We start from the raw sequence: 15,950 nt of genomic DNA, 5'->3' as shown, positions 1-15,950 counted from the left end.
AGATCATTGTGGTTGTAGTTCTGGTCCTGGACAGCTGAAAACTTCAAGTACTTTATTGGCAGTTATTTGTGATTTTGTGGTGATTTAAATAAACAATTTCTCAGTTACAAGGTCTCAGCACTGACAGGCATGAGGCAGAGGGGGTCAGGCCTTGAAAGTCTTTTTCATTAGAATAGAGACTGCAGTTCAGATTTTATTTTTAGATTTCCATTTTTTTCTTAAAATATTATATCAAAAAAGTCACATATTGCTCAGGTAACATCTTGGAAATCAGTGAAACTGGTCCTTTATTCAACAGCAACACAAACTGCTGTTCCTGTGCTTGATTCCAGCTGTAAAGTGTCAGCTCTGCAAAGAAAACAGATGCACAGATCATTTTGTGGAGGGTTTTGACAGTTCAACCATGAACCAAAGCAAGGAGACACGAGATTTCTGGAGGATGTGTTCAAATGTTGGTTTCTTCCTTCTTTTTTTTCATATGTGTATTCTTCCTTTATTTTTTAAACCTAACTTCAAAATTTCTAACCATTATTCCTTTTATTCTTCATGTGAGCCAAAGTTTAGAGAAGTAGATGGAGTTTTATATAGAAAATGTATGGAAATAAATCTGATGCAAATGATTATGGGAATTGGAGTTAAAAGGACAGAAGAAGTGGCAACAAAAGTTTGGGATAAATAAGGAAGAGCTGGAGGAAATAAGAGGAGAAGGGCAGGAACACAATGAGCTCTATTATATCCTGGGATAGGGGAACATCCCAATCCTGCTGCTCCAGCTGACACAAATCTGTGGCTGAACATTGATTTCAGGTCCTCACTGTCAGCACTGGTAACTCAGGATTTCCCTCCCTTCAGGAGGGACTGGGAAGGAGCAATGATGAAAGTTAAGGATTGGGGTTTGATGGATTTGTGTATTTGTCCCATTTCTCCATGAATGGTGTCCAACTCAACACGATCTGGAATTGTGAGTGTCCCTCTGTACATGTCACTTCACCCCTAAAATCATTATTTTATAAAATTTGTGCCTGTTTTCTTCCAAACTATCAGTGTCAGCCTCATTCTGCTTCCTTGAGCATAGCAAAAGTAAGGAGTAACTTTTCTTGGAATAATGAACCCAAATAATAGCAGATTTTATAAAGGCAGTTCCAGTCCTGCCATCCAAAAAATGACAGCTTTATGTAACTGGGCAAGGGCTGCCTTTTGAGTAGAAACCATAATAAATGCATTAAATAAAACCATGTGGTGCTAATTGATTCAAGGCCTGCTCTGTTTTCCTGTGTTGGCACTTCCTCCTCCTTTAGCTCAGCATAGATTTGGTATTTCCTGAGAGTCTCAGGTGTTAGAACAGAAAATGCATTTTTTATTTATGTAGTGTTTGTCATGGTAAAAGCACAGAAATGTGTTGGTTTAGGGTCCAAGTGTGAGCAGAATCTTGTGAAAATGGATGAATGCAAATGCTTGGCTTTGGAGGAACTCCACCTGAGCAACCCAATCACCTGCAGCAATAATGGATAAATAATGGATAAATAATGGGGTAAATAATGGGGTAAATAATGAGGCAGCCTGTGCCAGCCATGGCAGATTTTATTACAACTCACCTGGTAATGAATATTTTCTTTAGGGTCCATCAGCTGAACTTGTTTAATGTGTAAGAATCTCAACTTTCTTTTAAAAAGAAGTTCATTTCTGGCCAACGTGGCTGGGAAGGCAAACATGAAGTAGGAAACAGAGAAATGCAAGTTTCAGAAATAGCACTAAAATTTTATTTTAATTAGTCTCATATTTCATGGGTTTGGACTTTGCATTTTTCAATACATGGCATTAGCAGCAGTTCACATGTTTTATACAATATTTCTTTCATTTAATTAAACTGGAATGATCTGAAAGTATAGAATTTCTTATGCAACTAAATGTTTTTTACAGATTTTCTTTTGCCTTGTAGGCACACCATGGTCCAAGAACAAAGAACCTTTATCAGGAGTGCTCAGTAAAACTGAGATTTATTGGTACCTGTGCAGAATGAATGTCCCAGGGATGCTCTGGGTGCATCCCATCCTTGGTGGAATGGAGCAGAGCACAGCCCAGTCAGAGCAGAGCTGGTGAGGAACGAGGTGAGGAGGAGGAGAACGAGGTGAGGAGGAGGAGAACGAGGTGAGGAGTGTGTCAGATCCACAACATTCCATCCTCCAGTGGAAACCCTCTGCCCCAGGGGAGGTACCTGGGGTTTAACCCATTTAACCTGAGTGATATGAACCCAGCAGATGCTCCTGGAGCTTTCTGCCTGCTGTTTCTTTGGGATTTCTCTCACCACCCCATGGATCCAGACTGCAAACACACATCTAAATTGCCACAAATCTCGTTATGGGTGGTGAGATCTTTCTATTCTCATCCTTTCCTTCTTCTACATTTTCACTATTTTTATGCTTTGATATTGTCATATTCATATGGATGACAACAACCAAAACAGCTCTGCGCCTGTTTTCCTTTGCAACCCAATTTTTCTCCAGTAAACCCTCCATGTGTACATTTACAAACATTGATCATTCACTCTGATCCACCCCAAGGATCTACTAACAGGAACCTGGGTTGTTCTTGTCTTCTGGGGTGGGGTAAGAACCCTGCAGCTGATGATGCCTCTCTGCCATTCTGGGTTAGCCCAACAAGCAGCACTGAGAAATGGAGGAATCATTTCAAGGATATTTGGGAAGGATGGAAAAGAACCCATAGGGATAAATGCAGTGTTTGAGAGACCCTACAGAACTTTAGCAGCCCAAATCTCTCTTACTCTTTTCTTAAAAGCTTGAAACACAGTTTGGAATCTTGGAAAATGACTTTTTTTATGGAATCTAGAAGGGTTTGGGTTGTGGGGGATATTAAAGCTCATCTTGTTCCAACCCCTGCAAGCAAACCATCCACTAGATCAAGTGCTCAGGACCTCATCCAGCCTGGCCTTGAACAATTCCAGGGATGGGACATTGTATAACTGGACTTTCTGTATAGCTGGATTGAAAAAACCTCACTACAAACAGGAATTTTTGTCTCTTGTTCTTGTAAAGAAAAAACCTGTTATTTCCACTGGGAGGTGGATGATGAGTACAAAAAGATCAAACCTTTTACATTATTATGACCAATTAAAATCTTCTCTTTATTATATAAGAGCTTCATCCTGGCAATTAAACAGAGTTCCAGAACAGCAAACATTTCTTTCACTAATATTATTAAATAAGAAGCTAGAAAAGACCACTTGGGTCATCAACTCCCATCCCATGATATGGGATACCATATAAATCCCATAAATCCCATAAATCCCATGCCATATAAATGGATGCTCAGTTTAAAACCCCATCTGAGGTGACCTATTCCACACCCTGCACCACTTACCCCCCATTCAGGAGCTCAGCTCAAAGGTCCTGGTATGAAAAACCCAGGGAGAAGGGAGGAGTGATGCAGGAAATTTCCAGTTACTTTAATTTTCTGCAAGAGCAACAGTATTGCTGTTGGATAAAACTCCCAAATGTGTACAGAAATGTCCATAAATTTTGAGTAAATGCTTGAGGTTTTTTTCTTTTTAAATCTACTTTTAATTTTTTCTCTGGGCAAGCAATTTGTGATATTCCAGTCTTTTCTTCTTCATGCATCTGGAAAGGCCTTGTTGATGAAACACCAAGATCCCAAGGCCATATAAAATTTTGATGAGACATTTTCTTTCAGGGATGAGAAAACTGAACATTTCACCCCAAAGTGCCTCTTTTACTAAAACTAGGCCACTCCAACCTTCTGATTTACACAGCCAAGACAGCAGCCCACGCTTGGAGCTTGGATTTGCTGGTCAGAACAAACTCCTGGTGTGAGAAATTCCCCTCCAGCAGCAGCCAAGCTCCTTCCCAGCTGTTTCCCAGCAGGTGTGTTGGATGCACATCTGTTTGCTCAGGACCTGCTGGGCTGTGACCTGCCCTGGGTGGAGCAAACACTGCAGAAAAGCCTCCCCCAGCTGGATTTGTCCAGTCCTGCAGGATTGGACTGGTGCTGGTACCACAAATCCAGAGCAGGATTTGTGCTGTCCAACATGAGACCTGTGGCACCCAGGCTTCTGCTCTGCTGTGCAAGGGTGGGTTTCATTTCATTTCCATGCTGGAGCAAGGCAAAGCAATTCTTTTCCCAAATATATTCAATAAAATACAGAAACAAAATTGTAGATGCTGGGAATTGGTGCTGTTGCCCCTTACAGTCATATTCAAATTGACTTTAAACATGTGAAATGATTTCTGAACTGCAGTGAGCAGCACTGAATGTACATTTTGGGCATCTGCATTCCCTACTGTGACTCACCTAGAGTTGCTTTTCTTGAATAATATTCTCAGGGCTTTGCATGTCAATGTGTGCATTTTCCTTATCCTTATCATGGAGTAACTTGGAGAGATTTTAGTTCAGGGAAAAATGTATTTCTACTCCAATATTCTTCCTGATGGGTTTTAAAATGCATGTGTTCCATGGGCAGTGTCCCTAATCGTGGTGGGGAGTTGGAACTTGATGGTTTTTTTGAGGTCCCTTCCACTTTGTGATTCTGTGGTTCCATGAAAAACAAAACTTTGGCATGATGCAAGTGTTTGCATCTACCTGACTTGCAAACCTGAGCCCTTTGTGTTGCATGTGCTCATTAAAACTGGGCTGATGTGGAAATGCTTCAAGGACAACGAGGAGCCAGCCCAGCTTTTTCTGGGAAATGGTTTCAGTGGCAAAGCAGAAAATCTGCAGCATGTGTGTGGAAATCTGTTGCTCTGGGGAAAAGCAGGATAAATATGTCAGGAAACACAGGCCTGGATGGGGCTAAATAACAGTGTGCATGTTTCAAAGTAAATAAAATAATTTCATATTTTAAAAAATTCATTGTTTTCTTGATTCTTGGACTTAATGGCAACCAGTTTTTGGCTACCTTCACAAAGCTTTGTGAACAGCTCCATGTATCAAAACAATCTCAGGATATTGTTCAAGCTCCTCATTCTAATCAGTTACATTCCACATATTCCCCTTTTGCCTTGTCCTTCTAAAGCAACCACAAAGCAAACACTGGGCTGCTTCCTTGCAGCACAGGAATTTCTGGATGCAAACCTGACCAAATTCTCTGCACTGTCCTTCAGTCTTCTCACCTGGAGCCACCTGTGGGTAGCTTGGGTTTCCTAAGGGGTTTTTTTTTTTTGTGTATGTGTTTTGGGGTTTTTTTGGTTGTTTTTTATTTTCTTCTTTTCTTTTTTTTTATTTGGGTTTTTTGGTGGTTTTGTTTGGGTTTTTGGTGGTGGGTTTTTTTGTTTGTTTTTGGTTTGGTTTTGTTGTTGTTGTTTGTTTGTTTTTTGGTTTTTTCTTTTTTTTTTTTCTTTTTTTTCCCCAGGTTATCTCATGACACAAGGAACTTTTGGTGCTGTTTTGCTCCCAGGGGAATGTCAGTTCAGGTGTAAAGCCAAGCCAGCATTGCCTCCTGAGCTTTGCCAGCCTTGAGGGGAGGGCAGGGTGAGCCCAGGGCTGTTGTTTGAGGCTTCCTTGAGGTTTGGGGAGGATCTGGGGATGCCAAAGTCCTTAAGGCTCCTGAATCCCAAGGAAGCAGGGTACAGCTGCAAGATCATCTTCCTTTCCTTCAGGTTTGGTGATTGCAACCATGGGCTGGGTGGTTTCTTGTCTGGGGGAAAATCCTTGGTGCAGCATTCCTGGAAGCAAAGAAAATACAGAAGACATGAAAAATGAAGAATAGGTGGATCTCAAAAAATATATTCCTTGGAGCAGTGACAGATTTTTGAACACCCAGGTGAAGGTGTTCAGAAATTCAAGTTTTAAAGGTCTAAAATGTCTGAGATGGCTGCCAAGACAGCAGTGAGCAAACAGCTCTTGTTAGCTGGTTCTCTGCAGCTGAGGAACAAACCCCTGGCACAAGCCTCAGTTTCTCTGAAAGGAATCAGCTCACCCTCACCAGGGCTGCCCTTGGAGCCTCTCATCCCCTCTGCCCTGAGCTCTTCAGTTCTCCAGCACACCAGTTCCTGAACTGAAGTGTTAAAATTCCCAATTTCCTGCCTCTGGCTGCAGTTAACTCAGCAAACCCTGCAGTGCTGGACACCCACAGCTCCTGAGCTTTTATCATGCTCACACCATTCACTTCTGCCAGTCCCAGTGCTCTGAACCCCCTGGCATCAGAAGCTCAGCAGTTTGATTTCTCGCTGAATTGTTCTGTTTCAAGCACCTGCCTCAGCTCCTGCTGTGCTGTCTGCACTCCCAGCCTGTAATTCCAGAGCAAGAGGGACCCACTGGGGTGTTCATTAGGTAATATTCACTCCTGCAGCATGTACAGAATAAAGGGAAGCTGTTGAGAGCAGCCCAATGTAAATGTATAAATTCAGTTCTCAAATGCAGCAGTACAAAAGCTCAGGCAGGGTTGGGATGACAGGACTGCTCTGCAGCACCACCTGCTGAAGTGAAATATTTTAAAATCCAGTTTTAGGAAGGCACATATTAACCATTGGGATAGGCCATCATCCTGCTCACTTGGCTTTGGACTGGGAATAAATGTTTCAGGATTCACCCTGGGCTGTGTGACACAGCCCTGTCAAGGACTGACTTGTATTTCCCAGTTTGGTAGGTGTTATTTAATTTATTTTTCAGTCCAATAAACTTTTCTCATGGATTAATAGCACTACTGAAGCAAAAAAATACTTCAGCAGGGCTTGGTTTGGTAATATCAGGCCCCAGGAAATGCTGTTAATGGTTAAATGAGTTTTGAGCTGAGTGTGCCACTGCCACAGGAGGAATTTTCAGTGGGGATGAATTGTTTGTGTGTCCTTTTCCTGATATAGCCTGGTCAGGTTAAATGAATATTGCACTGAAATCATAAACCCAGAGGAGCTGGGCTTGTGTTTCCACTCACAGCAGGGAGGTGGGGTTTTTATTTGGCACCTTCAGAACTGCACTGAGAAGGGATTTCCATCAGCAGGGTGGGTCAGAGTGAGCTGAAGTTCCCCAGCTCTGGCTGCCTTGTGCAGGGTACAGAAGTGGGATTATGATGCCAATGGCTCTGTGTGAGGAGCATCAATGCTCTGAGCGTGGATTTCATGGCCTTAAAAGGTTTTTTTCCAACAGAAACAATTCCATGATTGTATGCTGTGTATAAATGACACTGCTGAGTGTTTTTCAGCCCTTCTGTCCAACTCTGCCAGCTGTGCTGTGCCTGAGTTGAGTTACACACAAGTTATATTGTGTTGTGTGTCTTTATGTTCCATACCATGAGAACAACTTCTCTCCACATTTTCTGCAGTTCTGGTGAAGCCTTTGGGGTTTTTGCCCACCAGACACACCCTGTCAGAATGTCCCTCCTTTTTCCACCTTCAGGTGTCCTTTGCTGCAGGACAAGGATCTGGCTCTGGCTCTGGCTCTGGCATTTCCAGCTGCAGCAGAATTTCCAGCCATGCCCTGCCCTCTCGTGGTGTGCTGCTGGCCCAGCCACGCTTTTTTCTTGCTGCTCTGACACCACTGGAAAAATAAAAAATTGCCTGGTGACCCCTGAGAGGTGCAGTGGGAGAGCTGTGGTGGCAAAGAGCTGCACCCACCCAGCACCCAAAACCAGGAGTGTGCCCCCAGACAGAGCCCAAAATAAAAGGCATCTGCTATTTCTGACACCTGTTACACATCCTGCTCTTTTATGGGAGCTCTCATCTAAAGGCAGCACTCAGGGACAGGAGATACCTGAGGAATCTCTGATGCCAATCCTTTCTCTTTTCAGCCTGAAATTCAGCTTTTAGCCTCTCTTTCAGACTCCCAATCCAGTCAAGCACCTCTTGTTCCTTTTTCAGACCTTCCCCTCAATAATTGTTCTATTCCCTTTCACACTTTTGCTCCTTCCCAAGTTTAAATGAAGCATTTGAGCCTTGTACAAGCCAGGCAGAGGAGTGAGGATCCCACATTTCTATGGATCCCATCCCTGATGCTGAATTTAAACCTCTCAGTGCAATAAACAACAAAAGCAAAGTGCAGTGGGCTCAGCTGATGCCTTCCCAGTCATACTTTCTCAGGTGATATGATTATTTTCTTTTCCTAAGCCTTTTCAGATGGTAAAAAAAATTTAAAATTAAAAAAGAAATCCACCTTTTCATCTTACAGCCACACATTCCTTTCTGCTTATTTCTTTGTCTTATTTCTTCTGGGTTTTTTGGCTGCCTTGCTTGGCTTTACTTTCTCCCATTCAATTCTGTGTCATTAATTTGTTCTCAGCATTCCAGGATTTCACTAGACACAGCTGCAGGATTTCTTTCTCATTTTTCCCCTTTCTCCATTCCTTTCTGTAGCTGTTTTATCACAATTGATGCACAGAAGTTTTCATTGTTTCCTATCTCTGATTTCAACAATTTCAACAATCTAGAGGAGGAATTAATGTGTGTTGACCCAATTATCACCCAGACAGTGCAGCACCAGCCCCAAATCTCTGCTCTCTGAGACACCCAATGTGTTCAATAATCAGGATGTACTGGTTTTAGCTTCTTTAAAAGCTATATTCCAAATTATTTGCAAGTCATCTATGGCTTAGGCCTCTGCAGCCTAAATTAAATGAGAATTTGGGAGCTGCTCTGAGGTTGTTCATCTCCTGAAATGTTCTGAGAAGCAGCAGAGCCTTTCCCTTTCCTAATTCCTGTTCACTAATAGAGGATGAAATAATTTTCTGAGTGTGTGGGACATTCCCAGACTGAGGAAGGAACTGGAAATCTTCATGTTCCTCAGGGAAGGTGTCCAGTGACTAAACTGCACTTTTAAACCACTTGAGTTGTACTTTTAGCATTTTTTCAGCTCTTCCAGAGCCCTGCCAGCCCAGCTGAGGCACCATCACATCAGCACCTGCTGGAAGGAGTTTTCACCCAGCAAAGGGATGTTCAGGAATGACAAGGGTGAGGGAAAATCCTCTGAACTGTGATGCAGTGATTGTTATTTGTGTCCCTATCAGACCTTATTTTCTGCTAATTGTGCCTGAACACATACACAGCAGGATTTAATTTTAAAGGCAGCTTCCACTGAGCCCCTGCCATGCTGGAATTCATTTTGAGGCTCTTTCTATTGCAGAGTTTTCCCAGGAGCTGTGGCTTAAAAGCATCTGTGCCCAGCAGGGTGAATCCAGCAGAGATGAGCAGCTCCCATCTTCCCCTGGATGAGGAGGGATCTGTTGGATCCCACAAACCTGGGATTTTGGGCTTTTCTGTGCTTTCTGATGCTGACCCCTGGAGAACATTGCTTTTTTAATGAGGCCTTGGAGAAGGCTCCAAATTTGGAATTAAGGGTGTGTAGTTAAATAAAAGTGTGATTTCACATCGGGAGGGGTTTTGAATTTGAGGTTTTTAGAATATAGTAATAGGTATGGGACAGGATGGAGGATTTTGGGTGGTGTCTTTTTCCATCTTCTTCCTTCTTCTTTATGATTCCAGGCAGCAGTTTCTGGCTGGACAGCTGGTGCTGCACTGAGGGTCACAGGAGTTTGGTTATTGAGTCAAAAGTATAAATAATATAGGTGTTAATTCTCTATTGGGCTGTTTAGTTTAAAAGACCTTGTAGCTAGCTAAATTCCATTTTGCTCGCTTTTAGCTGGTAACTGGAAGTGCTGCAGAATTCTCTGTACTTTAGATAAAATTTAATAAACAACCAAACCTAAACAAGAGAAAATTGGTCTTCTTTGTGTTTTTAATCCTGACTCTGAGTGAAGGCAGAAGAAAATGAAGAAAGTCACTAATTAAGTGGGGCATTACAGGATCAGTGTCTTCTCCCAAATAACAAGGGACAGGACAAGAGGGAAAGGTCTCAGCAACAGGGGAGGTTTAGATGAGATTTTAGGGGAAAATTCAGCATGGGAAGATTTATTCAGCCCGGGCACAGCTGCCCAGGGCAGGGGTGGAATCCCCATCCCTGGAGGGATTTAAAAGCTGTGTGGATGTGGCACTTGGGGACAGGGTCAGTGCTGGGGTCTCTGACTCGATGATCTCAGAGCTCTTTCCCATCCTAAATAATTCTGTGATTCCACAATGCTGAGGCTGTGCCGAGCCAGCCCACTGGAAATCTTATTCCTGTGAGCATCTGAAAAGAAGCAGAAATTATTTTTTCCTTTTGTACCTGCCTCTTCTTTTTGCAGAGCAGGAAAAAGCCACGTTGATGGCACAGAGCAGTGCTGGGGCTGGCCACGAGATGGTACTGCAAGACCAGAACTGCTGCTCATGGAATTGTTAAGGCTGGAAAAGAGCTCAGAATGTTCCCCAGCACTGCCAAGGCACCACTAACCCATGTCCCCAAGCTCCACATCCTCTCCATCCCTCTGGAGGTGCTGCCTTCACTGCCCTGTTCCATGCTTGACAACCTTTCCAGTGAAAGAATTTTTCCTAAAATCCAACCCAAACCTCCCCAGGTGCAAATTGAGGCTGCTCCTATCAATGTCCCCCTCACCTGTGTGAGGGGCACCAGGCAGGAATGACATTTTATGGCACTTGTGCCTTGTCTTTAACAAAAGAACATCTGGCTTAGTTGGAATGTGGATTCATTTCTTGGCAGAAAGATTCAGAACTGCAACAACTTCACCATTTATCCTGTTTGCCAAGCTGAAGCCCTGATATCATAACAGATTATAACACCACCCTTTCCCACATCAACCAGGGATCCTTTGTTTTTGTTGTACCTCTTCCAGGTGCTTGGCCCAAACCCCCAAGGTCTTACAGAAAACACATTTCACATTCCTCTGCAGTGGCAGCGAGGACATTTGGAAACAAGCCTTTCCTCAGTGCATCTTTGATTAGTTTTGTTCTGCAGAGATAAGAGCAAAAGCACAGCACGGATTTTCTGAGGTCTCTGCAAGGAGCCACTGCTGTACTTTAGCACAAAATACCAAAAAAAGAAAATATATTCTTAATTAATTCCGACTTCTTGGCAAATTGCTCTTTTGGGGATGTGGGTCACCTCAGCTCTACAGTGAATAATAACAATAAAATTGCATTTTTTCACAGCTGGGATTGTCAGCAGAAAGGAGAAGGGACCTGGAGGAACTTGGGTGAGCCTTGTCCTGTGCAGGATTTGCTGTGAGCCAGACTGGCTGTGGCTGGAGCAGAGGGGCTCTGACACCAGCACTGCCCCATCACCTGGGGAAATGCTGCTGAAATTTCATTCTGAGCCACCAGATCCATTTTACCTTTACAGCCTGAGCTAGAGGGACATCCTTACCTCCAAAATGACTTCTTGACCAATGTTTGCTGCTGTTGGATTCTTGGTCACGGCACAGCCCAACAGCACAAGGCTGCAGGGTGGAAAATCAGCAGATCCTGTTTGGGAGCTCATGAAGGACATCAAAGCAGCTTCAATGAAGATTTCACTTTCAGAAGGACCACAGGCACAAACCAGAGTGTGTGAGCTGTTCAGTGCTCAAGTTAATGGTAAGAACAGGTGTATTAATTAGCTTTTAAAATAATATCATTAGCTCATGGCTGTAATTGACAACTAAATGAAAATATTTGAGCGTGGCACACCAGGTTAGGAAACATCTGTACAGAGTTATCCTGACCACAGTGTGTTGATTCCAAATCAAAGCACAGCTGGGTGACCTCTTGGGTGTCAATAAGTTGTTGATTAAATTTTTAACAACGGCAAACGGTGGCAAATTCATTCTGATTTTCTGTTTCATGGTCCCATGGTACTTTATACTTGCTAGAGAAGTCTGTTCTCAGCTCTCCAACCATTTCTGGTCTCTGAGCATTTCTGAACTAGAACTAATCTGTTCTGCTTGTCTAAAATACTTCACTAAATTATTTATTTTAGGCTTTTCAAACCCCAGACTGAATCCTTTTTTAAACAGCACATTACCAGCTGGCAAAGAACTTAGGAACAATCTTCTGTTGCAAAACATCTCACATGTCACCGATCCTATTCCTGTGTGAAACGTTCAGGATCCATCAAGTTTTCAGCATTAATTCTCAATTTAGAAACACATGAAGTGAATAATAAGTCCCCATGGAGGGGGATGGGGAAAAGTTACCTTTAATGTTTGTAAATGTATTTGTGAATCTCAATAAATCTGCATTGTGGGGTCCAGCATCAAGGCTGGAAGGACACAGGAAGCCAACCAGAGAATTCTCTGGGGGTTTCACAGCTCTGAGCTGACAGGAGCTTCCTTTGGCCACTCAACACATTCAGGGAGGAAACGGTTTAGCCCATGAGAGGAAATGATCAATAGCATTTATATTTGTCTCAAAAATTCCTTATTGAGGTGGGACTTCACCTGCAGATTACAGCTGTGGTTTGTTTGAAATCAAAGATTGAATTGCTGCACATCTGTAGAAAAATCTGATCTTTTTTTGCCAAATAAAAACTTTCAGGTGGTCCCAAGTTTCTCCATAATTTCCAAAATGTTGGGGTTTCTTCCTCCAGTCTGTGTATCTCAACTTCTTTAACTAAATACAGATATTTTTCCTGAAGAGGGAAACACACAACCCAATTCCTCAGGTAACACATCCTTTCTGTAAGGTACTGAGAATCCTGCACATTTATGATTTTAACAGCAAAACTTCATAAGGCTTTTACAATGAGTATTCCTTCAGAATGGAGAAGAGTAATCCTGCAGAATTTAGCAGAAATATCCATAAAAGCTCTCCATGGCCAGGAATGGATTTTAATAAAAGTGATTTCCTAGGAAAATGTGTGAGTGGTATGAATAAATTATACTTATTCATACTTACATGAACAAAATATGGAAGGCAATGAGTTTGTTATGCTAAACACCAAATTTCCCTGTTTAGGTTTCAGCCATCCATCCTTACCTGAATTATAAAATTTTCTTTTAGAAGAACTGTGGCTAGTAAAGTCCATTTATTTTGGAAGATATTGAAGAGACATTTATGTAAATGCATTTAATCTTTCAGGATTAAGGAAACACTCAGTGAGGACTATTTGAAAAGAAGATGACAAAAATAAACAGAATTTTAGGTTGAATTCAATTAAAAATTTTAATGACTAAATGACATTGATTGCTTGGAAAAAAAGAGTGAATAACATATATTGAAAATGAGAGGTTATAAGTGTAATTGTAAGAAATTGATGCTAACTCTGTGTTGCAGCATCTCAGAGAAGGTTACACTTCCACACCCCTGTGGAATAAGACATCATTGTCCTAATGCTTGTCCACTCCTTTGCTGGGGTGAAAGAAGTTGCAATAAACTGATTAAAGCAAAATGTTTTCCATTCTCCCAAGGAATAGTGGCAGAGCTGTTGATTCCTGTGCTGGCTGAAGGAGAACTCTCAGCTCATCCATCAGCTGCTCTTTGGAATGGGGGGAAAAAAAAAAAAAAGTCAAATATCCACGCACAAAAATAGAATTTAAAAAAATAAAAACTCCTTTAAGCACTGTAGTCGTGGCAAGAAATTTACACATTATGTCCTCTTCCATAAAAAAGCGTCATCAAAAAGAACTTGTGCCAGTTTTGTATTAAAAGGGCGATAGAAATCTCTCAGAATTGCCTTGGTGCTGGGCAGCATGGGGCCCAGGCTCCTGTCCTCAGGTCTGCGGGTGTTTGAGGCAGGACTCTTGGTAATCAGAGCTTCTTGTTTCTCACTCAGAGGTCCTGTGGAAAAAAAGAGAATATTATCTTCAATATTTCCCCCCCAAAAAATTCCTATCATGAATAAATTTATTGACTAAGTCAGGTTTGCCATGGGGAGAAAAATTGAATTTTTGTTAGCAGTCACAGTGTTCCAGAATATTGAATATAGGGTTAGATCAGTAAAATAAATCACTACTGGTAAATATGGAAATAATACATATTCCTCTCCCATCAATTAATCATCTCTATAAAAAGCAGCATAAATTACTCTTGGAGGAAAATATCTATTTTTACAGAAAAAAAACAATGATTGAAGACAACTTCCTATCCACTCTGGAGCAGGAATTTCATGCTGCTGTTTCATTTCATGGTGTGAGCTGACCAATACCTGACAGCAACTCTGGGAGCTTCACTCAGCACTCAGCAAAGCCTTTTTTGTTTTATTTTGGAGGCTGGCAGTGGGATCAAAGTGCACACAGGTGTAGTGATGTGAATAAATGTGCATCAGCAAGATAAAACCTACAGGGTTTTCCAGCACAAACCACATCCAGGAAGCAGATGCCAAGCTTCTCATCTGTTCAGCCTGCTACATCCAAGCTCTCTCATCATCTAGACCAATCCTTGGACCAGACAGACGATTTTTCAGCCACATTTTCATTCTCTTGCTACTGTCAAATCAACATTGGGCAGCATTTTGTCTGCCGGCGTCTCTTCCCAGGATTAGCAACAGATGTCTCAATGAACACAGCAAAAACACAATTTCCCCCTTTTCCTCAGCTACAAACACAGCCTTCCATCGTGCTCACCTTCAGGTTCTGGGCTGGCAGCCCTTCAGTTTGTTCAGTGCCTTCAGAAGCAGGGCTGGCTTCTCTGAGGGAGATAAATCCCTGCATTCTGAGTGGTCTGGATGTTTTTTTTTTATTTTATATACTCTCAGTAAAATCTTCTAACACCAGGCATTTGAGAATTTAATTTTGCCTGACTGCAGGCAATGAGATTAATGCATCCTTCAAGCCAGACTCCTTAGCTTCTCTTTTTGTCTCTTAATAAACCCAGAAGGAGAAGGATAATAATGATTTTTGCACACTTAAACCAGGCAGCAAGCACCTACCCAGATCCAGGAACTGGAACACCATGTGCATGGTGTACTTCATGTTTGATGCATGGTCCTCCAGGCGAAGAACAAGGATCTGATCTTTGTTAAAAACTGTCAGCCAGTCCAGGAGATACACAACATAGAGCCCTACCTGCAACCTCACCTGCAAGCACAGAAAAACCCAGATTAGTTCACCTTACAACACTTGTAGCTGTGAAAAAACAACATTCATCTCTGTCATCTGGGCCTCTCCTGCCCTTCTCTCTGTTTTTTTTCCCTCCTCAATTTTACATAACAAGTTGAAACATAAAAAGAGTAGCCTTGGTGTTCTTAAAAAGTCCAGCCTCCAACTGTGCTTATAAATATTTTTCTGAATCCCTTCAGGCTCAGAGGAGAGGAACATGAATCCCAAGTCTTAAGCATCTTTCATAAAAGAGATTTGACATCTTCAGCTCACATTACCACAGAGCCCATGAAGTCAGACAACAGCTCCTTTCACTGACACTGCCCCATGACCTGCACTGATGCCCACATTCCTCTAAAAAAGCTGTGTTTTAAATTATTGCTGAATTATTATTATTATCCTGTGTGATTATAAGGTAAGTCTTCATATTTAGGAGATTTCTTTATAGATGTGCTACACCAAAATCTGGAACCTCTGATTGAGACAGCAGGCTGAGATGGGATAATTCTGGCAGGGCAGCACCCCAGCCCTCAGCCAGTGCCTCATTCCACTCAGCACTGGGGCAAACTTGTGGTTTAATGTTTCTTTTCTTACTCCAGCCTCTTGTAAATAGTTTCCCCATCTTCCTTGCACACTCCTTGAGGTGCTGCCAGGCCACACCCTGGTCACTGTGCCTTTCTCTGGGGAATGTTCTCCCCTCTGATTCCAGGTGTCAAACACCCCTTTGTGCCCCCTCAGCCTCCATCAGCAGCCACCATGCCCAGGACACCTCTCTGCTTTCAGAAACACACGAACAAACAGCAAATCCCTTTTTTTCCTGGCACAGGCACAGAATTAGCAACCTAATGAGCACACCAGGGACAGCAATCCTCACTTTCTCAATGCACAGAAAACCACAAACACAACAGATTTAGCAACTTGGCTGAAGAAGAAGCTAAAAAAGGCCACTGAGGAGCACAGTTGGCATGTGGGTTTTATTACAAACACCTGCTTGTGGCTCTATGGAAGGAAAGAGCCTCCTCTGCTCGTTTCCAAAAGCATCTTCTTCAGGAGGGCTGCTGAAGACAACAAACTGAGATGGGCT

At 42.4% G+C, this 15,950-nt stretch overlaps 1 protein-coding gene across 1 annotated transcript in view; it reads right to left on the bottom strand.

The window, feature by feature from the left end:
- Positions 1 to 12,973: 12,973 nt before the first annotated feature.
- Positions 12,974 to 15,950, bottom strand: part of CHST15 (carbohydrate sulfotransferase 15) — a 46,548-nt gene continuing 43,571 nt past the window's right edge. Inside the window, exons 7-8 of the mRNA XM_033066639.1 lie at positions 14,698 to 14,845; positions 12,974 to 13,607 (exon numbers count right to left, since the gene is read on the bottom strand). Coding sequence (XP_032922530.1) covers positions 13,417 to 13,607; positions 14,698 to 14,845 — 339 coding nt within the window. The 3' untranslated portion in view covers positions 12,974 to 13,416. The remainder of the gene's footprint in view (positions 13,608 to 14,697; positions 14,846 to 15,950) is intronic.

The sequence above is a fragment of the Catharus ustulatus genome, chromosome 8, assembly GCF_009819885.2.
Source record: "Catharus ustulatus isolate bCatUst1 chromosome 8, bCatUst1.pri.v2, whole genome shotgun sequence".
Lineage (NCBI taxonomy): Eukaryota > Metazoa > Chordata > Aves > Passeriformes > Turdidae > Catharus > Catharus ustulatus.
The sequence above is the reverse complement of the archived record's forward strand: the minus strand, read 5'-3'. Positions and strand labels throughout refer to the sequence as shown.